The following is a 17,305-nucleotide window of genomic DNA, read 5'->3' as shown; positions in this document are numbered from 1 at the left end:
CATTGGCCAGCGCCGGGCGCGGCGCTGCGCGCGCGTCCCCGCCATTCCCACACCACACCACCCCCCCCCCCAGCCCCGGGTTCCCCCCTCCTCTACCCCCGGTACCTACCCCGCAGGACACCGCCCCCATCGCCCTCCTCCCGGTGCCACCGGAGGGGGCTGAAAGGGGCTTTACCCCCCCACCCACCTCCCAACCTCCTCGCCACACCGGGGGCTGCGGGACACCCCCCCCCCCCCCCCGCCCGTGACATCCGGGGGCCGTGAGGACCCTCCCCCTGATATCCGGGGGGGCGACACCCCCTTGTCCTCCCCCCCCGCCCCGTGTGTGTGTCGTCCCCCCCCCCCCCCGGGACCCCCGGTCCCCACGTCCGTGGGGACCGGGGGTCCCGGGGGGGGGGGGACGACGACGACACACACACACAGACCCCGGGGGTTGGGGGGGAAACTGTCCCCCGCCCCGCTGCTCCCTTCCGGGAGCTGCGGAGCTCAGCCAATCGCAGCCCGGCCTAGCGTGGCGTCACAGTGATGTCATTCCCGCGGGAAAATCAAGCGTGGCGGGAGGTTCCGTCCCCCGCCCCCCCTTAAGAAACCCGAGACCTTTTTGTACCAAAGAGATTTATTTGCATGTAAATAAATCATTGCGATATCTCCCCCCCTCCCTCCCCCCCCCAAAAAAAAGCTGAAAATCCACTCTGCGGCCAAAAAAGTGGGTGAAAATGGGGAGCTGTACAAAAAAAAGCATATTTCAGCCGGCTATTTATTTACATCACACACACCGCCCCCCCCAAGGAATGAACCAGCTTCTTTTAATCTCCATGTACACGTCCCCACCAGAGATTAAAAGGTCCGGCTTTTATCTCGTTTATACACCTTTTTTATCTTTCCAATACTGAAAGATGTCAAATACGCGTCGAGAACAAGCAAAAAATAGGTTTAAAAAATAAAACACTTTGTCAGAGAGACCCAAGCATCGGCAGGCCTGTGCGGGTCGCGTACCTCGGCTCTCCTCACCACAACAGTCTCGCTCCGCACTCGCTCTCTCATGATTTCTGTCACACGACAGGGAAAGGGGACAGCGCACCAAAACGGGGCGAAAAAAGCTTTAAACTGGTGTGGCTGTGGTCGGGGGGAAGAGCCATTCCCCGTCTCTGCCGGCGCGGCGATGCCTGCCCACCGCGTGGGAAATCCAGGATATCGAACTTAGGTCTGGGGCGAGCGGAGAAGGAAACTCTTGCCTTTAAAATGCAGTTTTGTGTTCATTCCGGAGCTGAATGGGATTTTCCTTCCAACTTTTACTGCGTTTCGTGCCGGTAAAACATGACTCTGATTCGTGCCACGTCCAGCAAACCAGACCGTGACATCCCCAGCCCCGATCCCACTCCAAGAGCGCTGCTTTTCGAAGGCTGCTCATGCCTTCGTGCAACCTGGAAGGGATCAAAGGGCTTTTTTTTTTTTGAGACAAAAATACTTAAAATAAATGAGAGGGGCAGCACGAAGAGAGGTGAGAATCTGCCAGAGTGTGAGCAGGCACCATTCTCCCGGTGCGGCCGCTGCAGCAAGGTCTCAAGATGACTTTATCTGGTCTTGTGTTTCTTACGTCCTCTTCAGAGACGCCCCGCAGTCACACGAGTCCGACGCTGCGTGAGATAACGTCATTTGCCCCCGGTTTAGACTTTATCAACCATTTTCCCATCATCTCTGCACATGAAGGTGGGAGCGCTGGGGAGGGGGAAGCTACGGGGTGCAGACCACAAGGAGCAAGGGATGGATGGTGGAAAACACGAGAAGGGAGAGTTCTCCAGAGCCGGGAAGGGGCTTTGGAGAAATTCAGGCTCCCGCGTTCTCCCGGAATTAAGCCGAAGGCAGGAGGAAGAGGTGAGAATTCCCTACAATTAGCTGAATAGTTGCCACCCTACTGAAAAGACATAGGCCTTGCTCTGGTTTTGGATGAGCCCGAAAAGGAGCAGCCTGCCTGGGGTCAAACCGTACGCAAACCTCTGTGGTTTAAAAGAAAACTTAAAATCCTTGACATCTTCTCAGACTGCATCCCCAAACGTGAAGTACAATCTCATTCCCACGGAGGAAATCCCAGCCTCCAGGAATCAATAGCAATATCCAACGGGAGCAGGATTCCACTCAGTACGTGATTCAAAAGCAGATGTGTTTGCAGAACTCTTGATTTCCCACATTCCTCTTCAGTGAACCAGATTTAACTGCTTTTAAAAATAAAACGCTCTCCTGAGTCTCTTTTCCTTTCAGGGACCACAAGATAAGGAGGGCCACAAGTAGAGGATGCCTGAGTCATGCTCTTAACTCTAGCCAAAAGGGGAAAATCCATCTTTTAGAGGGAATCGCCGCTTCTGCTGCAGCTCTCGCCCAGAGGAACCGGTCCGGGGCCGCGTTTCCAGCAGTGCCAGGGCTAAGGCCAGGACGCGGCTGGCTCACGCTGCCAGAGAGAAGGCAACGCTTGTGTGCATTACCAGAGTTACCGGCCGAGAACCACGCTGCAAGTTAACAGAAAAAAAAAAAGGCAAAAACCCAAATGAAACCCCGAAGGGCTCAGATTGCAAAGGCAAGGCCCATTTTTTTAACCAGGAACGCGCACTGGTTGTTCTGCCAATGGAAGTATCCGTGGTGGATAAATGAAGCACGGCTCTGAAGTGTTGGCAGGACGGGAACGCGTGCGGCTGACAGTCCATCGCTTCACAAACGCAGCATCAGGGCACTCCGGGGAAGCTCTGTTCGCCGGGCTCGCAAGGAAGCAACGCTCAGGTGAAGACGGTGAGTCCCATTTCAATTCTGATTTCTCCAACGCAGGCCAGAATTCCCCCAACTCCACCAAAGCTACAGGGGCTGCCCGTGGGCAGAGCCGCCCAAATCCACAGGCTCTACCCACCTTCCCAAGTCCCTTTGGGCTCTGCATCACACAATTAAAATGGAGACTGCGTGAAAACAAGCAGCAGAAGGCATTCAGCTACGGACATAAATAAATAGCTAAAACGAAAGGGAAGTCAAACATAAGAGAGCAATCCTTCATCACCGGGACCTGGAATAAAATGCTGATATCCATCAGGATCCAGTGCCCGATTCCGCAGAGCAGCTCCTATCAGAGGAAGTTCCTCAGCACCACGCTGAATCAGGCATTGAACGAAGAAATGCCACGAAAATAAATTAAAAAACTTTTTTTTTGTTTTCTTCCAACCACCCTTTTAAAAAGAATAAAACGCAACCCTAACACATGCCCTAAAATAATTAGTTTAAAACTTCCTAAAAAAAAACCCAAAAGCAACTTATTCTGAATGGGAAGAGGGGCAGAGGAGCTCGGACTCTCCCAGAATTGCCTGTTTCCGTTTGCACCAGTTTGGGGGCTGCTCCCACACTTACACACACACTTAGCCTTAGCCCCATTAACTCTGACGGGGCTATTAATACTTATAAATGAAGAATGAGTGTAGGCGGCGGCGGGATGAAGGCCACCATCGGGAACCTGGCTTGCCGAACGAGCTGCTGGCACTTGCACTTTCTGTTCAGACTTTGGAGATCCTTGGAAATACTTTTTTTTTTTTTTTCTCTTCAAACACACCCCGTAAAAATTGAGCATGGCAGGTTTGCACCGAACGGTTCCTTCCTTCCAATCTCTAGAACCTGCAGGTCCTGCGTACAGCTCATCTTTTAAAGATACTAAGAAAATTAATTGCCAATCAGAGCAACATCCATGAGATCATCATCTTCCTCCCCGATGAGAAACTCGGGACTAGCCCGGGACGGTCGCTCAGCCGAGAGGATGGCACTGCTGGCCATGGAGAGAGACTGGTCAGCCGAAATCGGGGACTTTGACCAGCTCTCCGGCTTCATGCCATGAGATTTCTTCTTGTCTCTGTCTTTATCTCGATCCCGATCTCTGTCCCGGTCTTTGTCTTTCACTTTTTTCTTCTCTTTTTTGTGCTTCTTGTGTTTTTCTGAGCTATATTCCGGCAGAGGCCTGATGCCATCGTCGGAGCTGGGGCTGTTCTGATAGGATTTCTCTGCTATGGAAGAGCCCGACTCACTCTCACTGTCTATGTTTTGGGGAGTGTATGCTGGTGACTTACTGTGGCTGGGAGAGCAGCGTTCGTGTTTTGGAGTAGATCCACTGATTAGAGGGGACCCATAGCTTTTGGAAGAAGCCATCTGAGGCCTTAGACTATCCCCGCCTCCTTCCCCGGGTTTCTGCAAAGTTACTTTGGCTTTGATGCTAGGGGAACCACCATCATGTTTGCTGATGATAATTTTGGCCACTCCAGTGCTTCCAACGTTTTTGGAATCTGAAGTCTTCTTGGAAGAGTCAACAGATCCTCCAGAAACAGAGACTTTAGATTTCTCTTTGTCACTCTTCTCACGTTTGCCCTGGAACTCACCTCCAGACATATTGTGTTTGGAGGACATTGTATGGCTTGAGGAATTGGAACTTGGCCCCATTTGTCCATCCATTGGGTCATCTCCACCAGGCCCGCTAGTGACAACCCCGTGTTTAAGTTTGTCTATGACTGCAGTCAAAGATGGCTTCTTGTTTCTGCTTGGAGACTTGCCTTTGGAACTTCCATGCTGGTTTTGAGATGAAGACATGGAAGACCCGCTGGATGAAAAGGAAGATGAAGATGCCGTTGAAGAATTTGATGAAGGTGGCGGTTTCTGCGACATAGACCCAGAGGATCCCATTCCTGAAGATGATTTCATACTTGAGCTTGATCCAGTCCCAGACATATGGGAGCCTCCGGAACCTGAACTGATTGGTGACTTTGCTTTAGACGATGGGGGAGTACCTGGGACAGGTTTCATGGGAGAAGCAAGCTTGTCAGCACCCCCTGAGGGTCTAGAATGAGACGGAGAGATGTTTGGTTTACTCATGGAAGGGTTCATAAGTGATGACGGTTTTCCTTGAGGTTTCATCTTGGTACCTCCGGAACCGCTGCTGAGGCCGTGTTTGGTGATGGGGGAGGATCCAGGCTTTCCCACCGACTGAGTGGAGCTTTTGGACTGACCTGAACTTGAGCCGCCTTGGCTTGAGTAAAGGCTGCTGCTCATCTTTGAGCCAGAAGACCCTTCTGATTTGCTGCTTTTAATTTTGCCTGAGGTTGAAGAGGAGGAAGAAGAGGAGGAGGAGGAAGAATGGCTATGATGGCTTTTGCTGCTGGAGGAGGTGACAGAGCCACTACTTGTATACTGGCCGTGTGAAGACGGTTTGCCAACAGTCACTGTTCCTTTTGGGATCTGGATGGTTATTTTTGGAATAGGAGGAGTAGCTACACCGGGAGGAGTCTGAGATCTGCCCGAACTCCCCGGAGATTTGGACCCACCTGTGCTTGCTGGTGGCGTGAAAGGCCTGTTTGATGAACTGTGAGATGGCGATTTCCCATCCGTCTCCTGCTTTTTCCGCTTTGGAAGTTTCTCCTTACTTTTACCATCACTGGACGGCGTCCGGCTGCGCTTCCCTGGCTTCCCATCTATCCCGGGACCTGCCATGTTACTGCCAGAACCATTGCCTTCCTTTACCCGTTTCTGAGACTTTTCTTTTCCCAAATCCCCTGTATTCAGTAAAGGGCTCTGACCTCCACTGTGATGTTCCATGAGGTCAGAGGACCCCAGTGCTTTGCTTGCAGCTGCAATAATACTAAAATCTACCGTATCGGACTGATTGCTCCCCTTAAATTTATTTTCCCCCCCATCAGCCCCCAAGACTTGCACCCCCAAAGTAGACAGAGCCTGGGACGCATAGCCCTTGAAATCATCAGTGTCTCCACTCTGACTGCTCTCATCAAAGTACTCCTCCCCAAAGCCACTTTGACTCTGACTGTTCAGCAAGTCAGGATTGAAATCTACTCCATCGGGAAAAAAATGGTTTGAAGAATCGCTGTTGGGGCTCACAGCAGCGTCTGCTATCAGGTCTGCTGGATCTGTGTACGGGTTCTCACTACTGTTCGTCTGAAAAACATCTGGGTCAAAGAGGGCACTTTGTGAATGTCCTGAACTAGAAGAGTCTCTTACTGGAGTACCAATGGGTGGACAGTCCTCATTAGTGGTGGGTAGCTTGGAAGCCTCCTCTGCTATATCCGAGAGAATATCAGTAACATCGGCCCCAATGCTGTCCGAACTAGAAAGTCGAACCATTCTCTGAATACTGGGCTGCGAGTGAGGTATAGGCTGTGGGTATGTAGTAGGAGGAGTGCTGCACTGGCTGGGTGCTGGAGTAATATGAGGGGTGTCCAGGGTATCTGCAGTCATGTTGACATCAAAAATGGGATTCTGGGAGTCAACATCCATTGAAAAGAGCTCCCTCTGGAAATCATCCTCAGTCTGATGTTTGGGCTTGTCGGCCGGCATGCGGGATTTTTTTTTCTTTTGCTTATTCCCCCCAGGGCCCATTTCCATTCTGGGGGAGCCAGAGGAAGAGTTCTGCCTTTCCAGAGGGCTGCTCCCGTACAGAGTGGAGAAATCCTGAGGGGGATTCTCTTTAAGAAGGTTCATGAGCATGGGGTGGTTCTTGGTGTTGCTTGCTGGTGAGGATACTGGTGGTGGTGTGTGATGGGGAGGGGTTGGACTTGAGCCAATGGTAGACCCCACGTTCCCTGTGATCTGCAACAAACTAGTGAGAATAGGGTTCTGAGATACTTTGCTGAAGTCCTCCCCATGGCCCACCGAGTCATGCCTCTCTTTCATGCTTATGCTCATGTTAAACAAAGTAGTGATGGGCCCCCCAGGAAAAGTGTTTGTGGGGGTAGTGGTACCACTCATTGGGTTGCTGCCTGTGGTCATGCCATACCCTGGGCTGCTGGCTGGGGGAAGATTTTTCTTCACCATGTCTTCTACTGTCTCTGCAATGAGGGACAAGGCTGGTGTGTCTGCTTGAATGGTTTCTGCTTTTCTACGAATTGCTCTCATGGTGACGGGAATGGACATACATCTGCAAGACACAAGACAAAGGGGTGAGCGTCCATTTTGCTGCCCTACAGCAACGGTCACTGAAGACGTTTTAACAACTTCATCCGACAAGCAGTGAGGCTCTTGGGAACAAGACAGCAATGGGTCCAGGCACTGTAAACGCCCCGCTGTTCTGCTCGTATTTACACTTATCCCATCATGCTTATCTAGCCATGAGACAACTGTGCCTTTATGCATTGCCCTGCAATCACAAAGGGAGAATTAATCAATTAACTAATAACTAATAGCTCACAGATCATGATCTTGTAGTTGAAGCACACTGTAGTTACTCTGATTCTGCCAGAAAACACCTTTGTCCAAGCTTGGCAAACCTAATTTCCTGCAACCCCGTAAAACGCAATGACGATGCCACATTCTACTCAAGGACGACAAGCCTATAATGTTTTGAAAGAAAAAAAATACTTATTCTCACTGAAGAGGTCTGTGTCATGCACTGTTAATGTTCTGCTGTGTTCTGAATGGTGGCTGGGGTGGAAGAACCTTAATAAAAGGCCTCTGTAAATGAGAAACTGCAGGGGAGCTCTTTCATATTTTACAAGACTTAGAAAGGAACCAACTACAGGAGAAGGCATAAATAGGTAGGCATCTTGGACACATGCCCAAAAATAAGTAGCTATGGTTCAGTGTCTGGAATGGAATTTTCAATAGGACTCCAAGGTTTCCTCTCTTCCAAACAACCACTACCAAAACTCACCCACAGACAGAACGGTTCCAAAACCGCTAGGATCAATATGAGACAGACACAGAGTTCATCTACACGATTTGGAGTGTATGGTGGCACAGAAAAATCCAGCTTACCTTTGAACAACTTTGGCAATGAAATCATCTGTACAGATAAGAGCATCGGACAGCCCTTTGTACAGCTTACAGTTCACATGAGTGGAGTCTTGCACATCCATTACCACTAAAAGAGAGAAGGTGTTTGGAAGAAATCAAAATCCTGGTTACAGTGGAAAAAACCCTGCCTTCCTTCCCATAAACACACTCATGCTTTTACCGAATCCACTTACCACACACCAGGGAGTCGTTCACAGGATGCTGAAAGGATACACTAAAACAGGAGTCAGAGAGAGGACAAACTTCAAACTGCAGGATCCCAGGAGAATCTGAAAGACATGGGAACTGTTCAATTAAGGAACACAAGGGATGAACCAGAGGCACCAGCTCAATTCCCACATATAGAAAAAAAAAAAGGGAAAAATAAAAGCAGCACGGGCCTCATTTCTTATTCCTACACGTGGGAAAATCACCCAGGGTTTCTTACTATCCACACATTATATTCCACTTGATGCGGTACCCACCTTCTTTTAAAACTGTTCGCTTGACACAGCTGCCAATCAGTGTGTTGTACGCCACCTGATGTCTGATCAAATTGAGGATGAGAGGAACCCGCCCAGGGTGCTGGAAGGCGATTTTACTAATCAGAGTTCCTTGAAGGCTTCTTCCATCTGGGAGAGGAGCATCTTTGTTCAGAAAGTAACAGTGCTGCTGTCCTGGAAGAGCCTGACAAACAATTTCTGCTTTACTCCAACTGCTGCTGAGTACGAGGCAATAACACACATCTAGGAAGGAAAGAGCAGGCCCCAAATCCAGCTGACACCAAGCCACCTTTCTGGCTGAAAATGACAAACAATGAAGACACTTTTCTTCCAATTCGAACAAGCAAAACATGATGTGGGCTCCTCAGAAGTAGTACTGCCAAACAGCGTTCTCTGTCCCTACCAAAACAGTTTCAATAGGGTATGGCTTCCCTTCTGAGGAAAAAGAGAAATCCTCTGAAGTTAACAGGAGATCTGTCATCGACAAATTTAAGAACTAGGATTTCTCCCAAAGCGATGCAATTCATTCAGCCACACATTACAGACCGAACAAGAGGAAGGGACAGAACCTGGGAAGGCTCAGTCCCATACCTCTGCTGTCATTCCTGCAGCTGTACTTCAACAGCAATGGATTTTTCATTCCCTAATTTTCCTAATTACTGTGGTCATATCTGTACCTGAACTCTAACGCTTGGGTAGCGTAGTTTTTGCCTATGAATAAATGCTGTACCAATTTCCTTTATCCTACTTGAAAGACACCTGAAACAGATGAAAAACCCCAAACTGCTCATCTATGAGTGTAACGCCCTGGTTGTAACAACATACTTACTGCATAGAAGCGCATATTGTGGTTTAAAGGCAGAGGATCAGCCTCTTTGGATAACTCAAACTGTGTGATCAACTCATACAAGGGCACAAATGTTGGTGGCGTGTCGAACAATGGAATACCTGAGGGCAAAAGATGGCACAGAATGATGGCACCGGGGAGCCAGAAAGAGACGGCGAGCCACAGAAGGCGTTACCATCTAGTAAAAGCAACTTATCCAAGTTTTACTGAAAATAGCACAAAACCTTGAGCAACTTTTCTGGCACACTTTAAAAATTAGCAGCAGTTCATTAATAAAAACCTAGGGAGTGTCTGACAGATCTGCAACCCACCTGTGCAGCCCTGGAGTTTCTGAATGAAAGCTCGAGACACTGGAATGGGACGTGGGAATTTCAGGAAGAAACAAGCTGGTAAGTCCACACTGTTGGCACTGGTGATCGACGAGAAGGACGGAGTTCTGAAATATTGGGTTAATACAAGATCTTATCAGAGGCAGGGCACGACTCTGGCTTCTGCTATGAGCGCCAGACACTCAATTTACTGTTTGCTCAAATACAAACAGATTGTTACACCTTCTTCAAAATTAAGACACGCCTCAAAAGCACGTCACGTGCCTGAAATAGATATTTCTTGGCTTAAAGACAGCGCTTAAGTGCTTTATATAATGCTATGACATCATGCAGTCATCTCCCCACTCTCACTTCAACAGAGGACCCAATGCTGAATTTGCATCTAAACCCGGCTGCTGAGAAAGGCCTGGCAGACGCGTCCTTTGCTTACCCTTTGCTGTCAACTGGGTGAGAGCCCATGATCAGTGGTGCAATTGGAAGTTTGTACATGGTCATGGTTCCCTCAACTGTTACCGACACATTCATACCCAAAGACCGAGGAACTGCAAGAGGAAGCAAGAAAAAAAACCCCAACATAAGCTGATGAAAAAAAGCCAAATCAATGCAAGCTTTACAAATTAAATATCACTATGGCAGAAATACCTTACTTCCTCCACAAGGCAGTTTTCAGTGTTCACCTTTATCACTAGATGGACTACAGCCAAACCAGTTAAGCTACCGAATACTCTAGTTTTCTCTTGCAAGGTAGACCAATTGCGTAATTCTTAAAGTACATTCCAAATATATTTGCAAGTTTGTAGTCTGCTCTTTACAAAGCAAAACAAATAATGATTTTGGACTATTTCACCCTCTCCTTTCCTGCAACCAGCCTCGATTTTAATTGGTGCTTGGTTTTGTCATTTTAGCGAGAGACAGATGTCCATGCACATGCATAAAAAATAATCTTCCAGTAAGATGGCAGAGACACAAGTATTTTCACATTAAAATAAATCCCATGTTAACGATGAAATTCAGCCTAAGGAAAAAGGCTCTGTCTGCACACCATCACCCCGTCACGCTTGGTAGCAGTCCAGTTCAAACTCCAAAATAGCCACGAGGCTGGAGAAGATGGTCAACTGAGCCAGCATTTGCACATGGGCTTATTAAACCTGCGTCCTCTGTAAGTCAACCTATGGTTTTCCCGTACTACAGGGTGCCAGCAGAGGGGAGCTAGCCTGATGGAATTCTGCTTCCTTCTCTCCTTCAGGCAGTAGTACTCCACACTTGCTTCTAAAGCCGACCTACCATTGTTCTCGTGCAAAATAACGGGGGCTCCAGTGCCGTCTTCAAACAAATCATAAGGCGAGACATAATACTTGAGATTCATCAGGAGACCTGTGGGAGAGAAGCTTTTGAACAAGCATCCTGACGATACAAATTAGCCCGATCATTATTAGCACCTGTAACCACACAATATTTGCATCGCAACACAGCACACCCTGTGCAGCGCTGCTAGTGCATCTTGAAAGAGTTGTTCTCTGCTGTTAAAGACGCAGACGTGGCCATCTGCTAAAATTACCGTGTGTGGCTTTGTAACGAAATGCTGGGACTTACAAACACTCAACCACCTTGTCCCTCTTTTAGTCTGATTACTGTTTTCCATTACTGCCATCAGTTAATGTGAGACTAACATGCACAAAGGGGTCCCTGAACAACGCAATTTTTATTCTTTTATTTTTCAAGTGTTAATCAAAAATACCTCCACTCCTGGGGGTAAGATAGCCAACACTGCCATGAAGAATCTTGTCGAGGGGATTTGCGTTGGTGGCTTGCCTGCAAGAGAGGCAATCACAGGTCTGTAACAAGCCAGAGCCATACCTGAAGCCAAAATTCATGTGCTGATGGCAGTCTAAGATTTTAGCTCAATACACACACTTCTCGGTCACACAGAGGTAGCGCGATCATAAACTTCACACTGTTATAGGCAAAACAAAAGCTACTTTACTCTACAGCATGGATGGCTTATCCACTGAATCTACAGCAGTAAAAGATGGTCAAATGTTTCTCAATTTCTTACGGCAAAACACACTACCACTAATCCATCTAGTTACAAAATTGTTTTTTTGCCTTTCAGACTTTCTTTCAAATGAATTCAGCAGTTAAAAAGGAATTGCTCAGAAAGCTCTGAGCATTAAAATATATATAAAAATATAATTCCCCTGCTACCACGGGCCTTCTATAGCCTCAGCATTGTTCTTCTTAGCAATAATGTCAGCCTGTAAAGGCACTGATGTAACGCTTCCTGGGTACACAGTACTTGGCATGACCAGAATCAGCCAACATGATGCAGCGTTATTAAGAAAAAAACAACCAACAACAAACAACAAACTGTATATGTGTCCTTACCAATACATCCCTGCCATTTTTGAGAGATCCAGCTCTAAGGACTGCAGAGCTAAGTACATTTTAGTTTTAAGTTTGCTGGGGGGAAAAGAAAAAACAAGCAATATAAGAGCAATTGAAAGGAACTGTGAAATGAAATCCAACTCAGAACTGCTGGCTGACAAGCAGCAGTACTTGCCATCAGATTGAGCATTTAGAAATTACAACTTTTCATTCTACCTTCCCGTTTCACATTAAATCCCTCCGACCCACTGTGAGCACATGCAAGCCATGGTGATGAAGTCAGTAGGCTCACACATAATGCAAATTTAAGTACAGAACTAAAGGCTTGTGGATGCGTTTAATTTTATATATGCAGATGTAAATAAATATATTCTAGACTTACTTGTCTCCTGGCAACTTATACAGGTTCACAAGCCCCCTTAGATGCTTAGAAAATTCATCAAAATTTTTCTCTCTGAAAAGAGGAGAGAGAAAAAGTTAACGTATTCAGCTTCATAACAGATAAGGTTTTGTTTTCAGAAGTTCTATAAATACAGCCACTAAATTACTTAAGGAAAGATTTTTGCTACATGAAAGCTACAAAAGATGTTCTTTAAATGATCCAGTTTAATGATTCTGATGAATGTTGTGCTGTGGCTTCCCAGATATGATGCACAGCAGTCAGAATCAAAGTATCTGAACCAAAGCCAGAATATCCCCCAGAGAAGCAAAGGACTTTGTGGAGATGGAACTGGTATGAAATGTTTTGCATTTCCAGACATAAAATAGCATCAGATCAATACTGCAAAGAGAAGCTTGTCAGAAAATGCAACAAACAACCCTTGCTGCTCACCTCAGATGTTGCACCAATTCTGGACAGCTCTGAAAAGGAAAGAACATACAACGATATCAATGTCGAATGCAGCAATTTCAGTCTTTGTGCAGCACAGCAACTGTAAAATATCAGGACAGTAAAATTTCTGAGCATCAGCTTTTCATGAGAAGCAACACAATGTTCACAACTACACACTGCTACCGTTCAAGTTCTGCTTGTCAACCCCCTCTGGGACACATTCAAGCAATACTCTTTCCTCTTAAATGACTCATTTGAAGTAAACTTTTAAAATTGCAAAGCCTTAGGTTGAAAACCTATGATCTTATAGAGAGATGTTCAGGAGAGTGGCTAGGCCAACATAAATAGCAAGTTCTAGATCTCATACATGAGCTGAAGGGAAGTAAACCCATTTTCTTTCAGCATTCCACATTTTAGTATTTTTCATTCACAGATCTAAGTTTCATAAGATTAATTTCCCTATCCTTCTTCCAGAAATAAAATTCTCAGAAAGGCAGCGGTAACTTCCTCAAATAATTTTGCCAGTTACAAAACCACTCAGAGAAAGAGAGAGACCACCAGTAAAATGGTCCTTACACACCTACACTACATCGATCAGATGAATCCCCAAGAACAGAGTACTCCACAGAGGCTTTTACTTTCCACTAGAACAAGCAGCAAAGGTGCAATGCTAGGTCTAGCAGAACGTTAAATGCAATCCATCTCCTCTGCTCAAACAAAGGGGAGCCAAAATGGCAGTTCCAAAAACACAAAGGCATTATTACTCTCATCTTTGTCAGCAATACATACCACAGGGTTCTCTCCATGGTGAGCCACCTTGACATCACACAGCAGCCCTGTAGGATCTAACTGGACTTCCACATAGAACATGTCTGAAGTGATGTAACATTCAGTGCCATTTGCACTAAGGTGAGATCCAAGGCTTACATACAAAACAAAACAAAAATTGCTATGAGATGCACACAAAAACCAATCGAACCAGCAGTGAGATTATGATGTGTACAGATAAACAAAAGCCTTTGGCATAAAATAAAGGAGAAGACCTACCCATTCTGTCTAGCTATAGACTCCAAGCGATCTGTCATGGCAGGCAGAGAAGACACTAGATGGAGAGAGCAAAAAGCTCGGCTTAGTGAAGTGATTCAACATTTCCCCGGGAATAAGACATCAGCATTAAAAGTCATCTCAACTAGTTACTCCCTCCCACGTCTGCTCACACCTTCACCATAATTTACATTATTTGTACTCAAAATCCAGGCAGAACAATTTGCATAGGGAAAACCAAACGTTCTCAGAACTGCAAAGAGGGAAGGGATTTTCTTCTGCAAGTGGAATTCAGGTATAGGCATTTACAACAAAAGTAAGAGAGGCAATCTTGAGCGGTACTGACTGGCACTGAGACAAGCATATGCAAACGTGAGCACACATACACTAGGAACACAGTGAAATGTGCTAGCAACAACCTTGCTTGCTTTTAAGATTTGGAGTATTTCCATAGCACATCACTGTTAAGCAGTTCGCAAAGTGCATGCACAGAATGTACCAACCTTTTAATGCCTTCTGCAAAGTCTCCAAACAGCTCACCAGATGTTGGTGCCCCCCAGAATTCATCACAACTCGCTTTTCCTTAGTCAGAAAGAAGAAAAACGCCCTTTTTGTGTATCACTCAGTAAGAGGGAATTATTGCAACTTTTGTTCAGTCAAGGGAGGTTTATTTAGGTAATTAAAAGCAGATTAGATTTCATCCCAAAATTACATCCTCATTAGGTTCCTGTAGAAGAACAGTATCCATTTTGGAAGTAGGTAACAAAGGCTGGTCTGGAATTGATTTATTTTCTTTTAAGCAACTTGCTCATCTGGAAGAACAGACTGTAGCAACTTTTTAGTAAGTATAAACTAAGAATTATACGAGAGACAACAGAGAAATAATGAGACAGGCCAACTTTTAACACCACAATATATGCAGGAGCCTTTGATGTAGCTCTCCGCTGCCTTCTACTCCTCCCTCCCCTCACCCAGAGACCAGTATTTCAAACCCCTGTTTGACTAAGCCAACACGGAGTTTTGAATATCACTGAATGGCGAGCAAACTGCGTTACGAAACACAACATCCTGAAACAGCAAGCGGCAGAATGGTTTGGGCTTCTCAGCACCAGCTGAAACCACACGTTTGACCCTTTTCCTGCCGCTGAGTTGCCAGCTGCCCCATGGCAATTAGGCTATAGAGGGGGAGGCTGTAATTAGGGAAGGCAAAGCCACGCCAGGCAGAAAGGGTACGGACATCGCTCCCCTCCTGCATGCTGCAGGGTGTAAGAACTGCCTCAACCGCACTGGCCCAGGAGGAAGCCAAGGCTTGAACAAAACATAAAGGACTTTGAAGAGATCTAACAAACCGACAACAAAATTATTACTAAAGAAACTTCAGAATCCCTGCTGCTGAAATCCCAACAATTCTCACCATAACTTGACGGACTAACTTCATGGTTTCTGTCCAAGGTCTGTTTTGGTTGTACTTTGCATGAAGTCTTTCTAAGAGGGCACTCATCTTATTCAGCTTCTCCGTTTCTGTAAGACAGGGATATTCAGAAAAAAGAATGAGACAATACTTAAAAGTTTTACAAATAAAAAAGCTTGGCAGTTATAATGAAAATACTTTCCACCTTTAGGCTAAACATGGCTTCAAAAAACTCAGTGATGATTTATTCCTGCGACCTAGACCTCAAGGTTAAGTAAATGTTAATATCACAAGCTATCAAAACCTAAAGGACCATAAAATGCCTACGGGCCTGTTGGGAAAAGCCCAGCTCTTATTCTGCACGGACTCTGAATGATGTGGCCCCATCAGCTTAAGTTCTGGCATGACAGGAACATATCAGGGCACTGTTTGAAGATACTATGGAACAGTCAAAAGATGAAGCCTCCCTGGCACAGGAAACGAAGAGTGTAGAAAACATTGCGTTAAAGAAGCCATGTTAAGCTTCCTTTCCCGATTCCCCCTTCAACTCTCCAACTTCTTGTACAGCAGAGATCTTCCCAGGCCCTTCCATCACCAAAAACCTCAACCAAATTGGTCCGATTGTCAGTTGTGACAAATTCTCTGACCAGACACACTCCTACCTCACGCTTAGCTTGAAACCCGAGGGCTGGTGTCTCGGTGCTGCCTGAGAGCCAGGGCTCTCACGGACCCTACTCAGCCTTTACAAAACACCTCTCATATCCCACACACTCCCACCTACTACCTGTGGTTCTGCAAGCTCATTTCTGTATATTTTAGAAAGTTCCACTGTTATGAATAATATCTCTTTGATGAGAGAACAGGAGGGATACAGGATCAGTGACCAAGCAAAAAACTAGTGTTGAACAGTTCAGCTAAAAAAGTTACAATATTAAATGGTTCATTTTTTCCCTACTCTCTAGTCAGACGCATGCGCCAAAAGAACGCAGGTTTCAAGAGTACTATAATTTTGACTTTTTTTTTTTTTTTTTTGCTAAGAGACAGCTCTTTCTAGACTTGTAGTTGTCAAAAAACCCCAGCAGACACCACTGCCAAAACAAACCCTGTCACTGGCAGCAGAAGGTCCACAGCAAACACATGTCTATGACATTTTAACCACCACCGCATGCATCCCTGGAAGCCCTCGCCTGCAAAATTCCAAGGGTTTGTTTTCGTTATTGATGCATGTACTGATCACAGACCTAATGCTGACCCCGTGAAATCCAAGTGTAAGAAATAAATAAATGCTTGCTACATGTTTTCAGACACTTTATACTCCTCAGCTATGGCAATCACAGAAGGGCTGAGGCTGTCAGGGACCTGTGGAGGTCTCCTGGTCCAGGCCCCTGCCCAAGCTGGGCCACCTACAGCAGGTTGTGCAGGGCCGTGTCCTGGTGCTTGAAGCTCTCCGAGGATGGAGTCTCCAGCACCTCTCTGGGCACCCTGTGCTCCTGCTTGGGCACTCTCACAGTGACAAAGTGTTTCCTCATGCTCCAGTGGAGCCTCCTGCCTTTCCACTTGTGCCCATTGCCTCTGCTTCACCCCTCAAAGGAGCCGGGCTCCCTCTCCTTTACACCCTCCCCCCAGGTATTTATGGACATCGATAAGACCCCGTGAAGCCCAGGGTCAGGGAGAATTCTGCCAGATCTCATCAAAGTTAGCGCCTCATGAGGATATTCGCCTTTATTTCCTCCAAAAATGGAACCACCCCGCAGCCAGCACCAAGACCCAGAGGCCCGGCCGGGGGAAGCGAGTCCCGGCGCTGGAAAAAGCCCAGCAGGGGCGGGATCCTCGCCCTCCCGGCGGGGAAAATACCTCAGCCCCAGCCCGACCCTATGCCTCAGAGAGGCCGGGCGCTCCCCGGCTCCTCACGGGTACAGCCGCGCCCCTCCGGCGGCACTCACCCTCGGCGCCGCCCGGCACCGACTTCATGCCGCGGCCGGGGGAAGGAGGGCGGCCCGCTTCGGGCCGCGGCCTCGCGTCAGGCCGGGAGCGGAGGGGGAGGACAGAGCCGCGGCCGGGCCGCTCCGCACCGGCCTCACACGGCGGCGGCGGCCGCCATTCCTCCCCGGCCGCGCGGCGCTCCCGCCCTCTCGCGAGAGCCACCAGACTCTCGCGAGA

General features: G+C 47.2%; 1 protein-coding gene across 2 annotated transcripts; it reads right to left on the bottom strand.

Moving 5' to 3' along the window:
• Positions 1 to 677: 677 nt before the first annotated feature.
• MED1 (mediator complex subunit 1) lies at positions 678 to 17,267 on the bottom strand. 2 transcript variants are annotated; one of them, XM_054224128.1, is made up of 17 exons: positions 17,089 to 17,267; positions 15,149 to 15,255; positions 14,238 to 14,316; positions 13,738 to 13,792; positions 13,480 to 13,612; positions 12,691 to 12,719; positions 12,241 to 12,312; positions 11,859 to 11,933; positions 11,212 to 11,285; positions 10,758 to 10,847; positions 9,904 to 10,015; positions 9,456 to 9,580; positions 9,127 to 9,245; positions 8,280 to 8,481; positions 7,989 to 8,084; positions 7,777 to 7,882; positions 678 to 6,940 (listed from the first exon to the last, which is right to left on the bottom strand). In XM_054224128.1, exons 1-17 carry the CDS (start codon positions 17,114 to 17,116, stop codon positions 3,691 to 3,693), a joined length of 4,752 nt encoding a protein of 1,583 aa, XP_054080103.1. In that variant the 5' UTR covers positions 17,117 to 17,267; the 3' UTR covers positions 678 to 3,690. The 2 variants fall into 2 exon arrangements, with proteins under 2 accessions (XP_054080103.1, XP_054080104.1); XM_054224129.1 differs by lacking the exons at positions 13,738 to 13,792; positions 14,238 to 14,316; positions 15,149 to 15,255; positions 17,089 to 17,267 and having other exon boundaries at positions 12,691 to 12,790; positions 13,480 to 13,611.
• Positions 17,268 to 17,305: the final 38 nt, after the last annotated feature.

Source organism: Rissa tridactyla, chromosome 19, assembly GCF_028500815.1.
Source record: "Rissa tridactyla isolate bRisTri1 chromosome 19, bRisTri1.patW.cur.20221130, whole genome shotgun sequence".
In the NCBI taxonomy this organism is placed as follows: Eukaryota; Metazoa; Chordata; class Aves; order Charadriiformes; family Laridae; genus Rissa; species Rissa tridactyla.
This window is presented reverse-complemented; position numbering and strand designations above follow the sequence as displayed.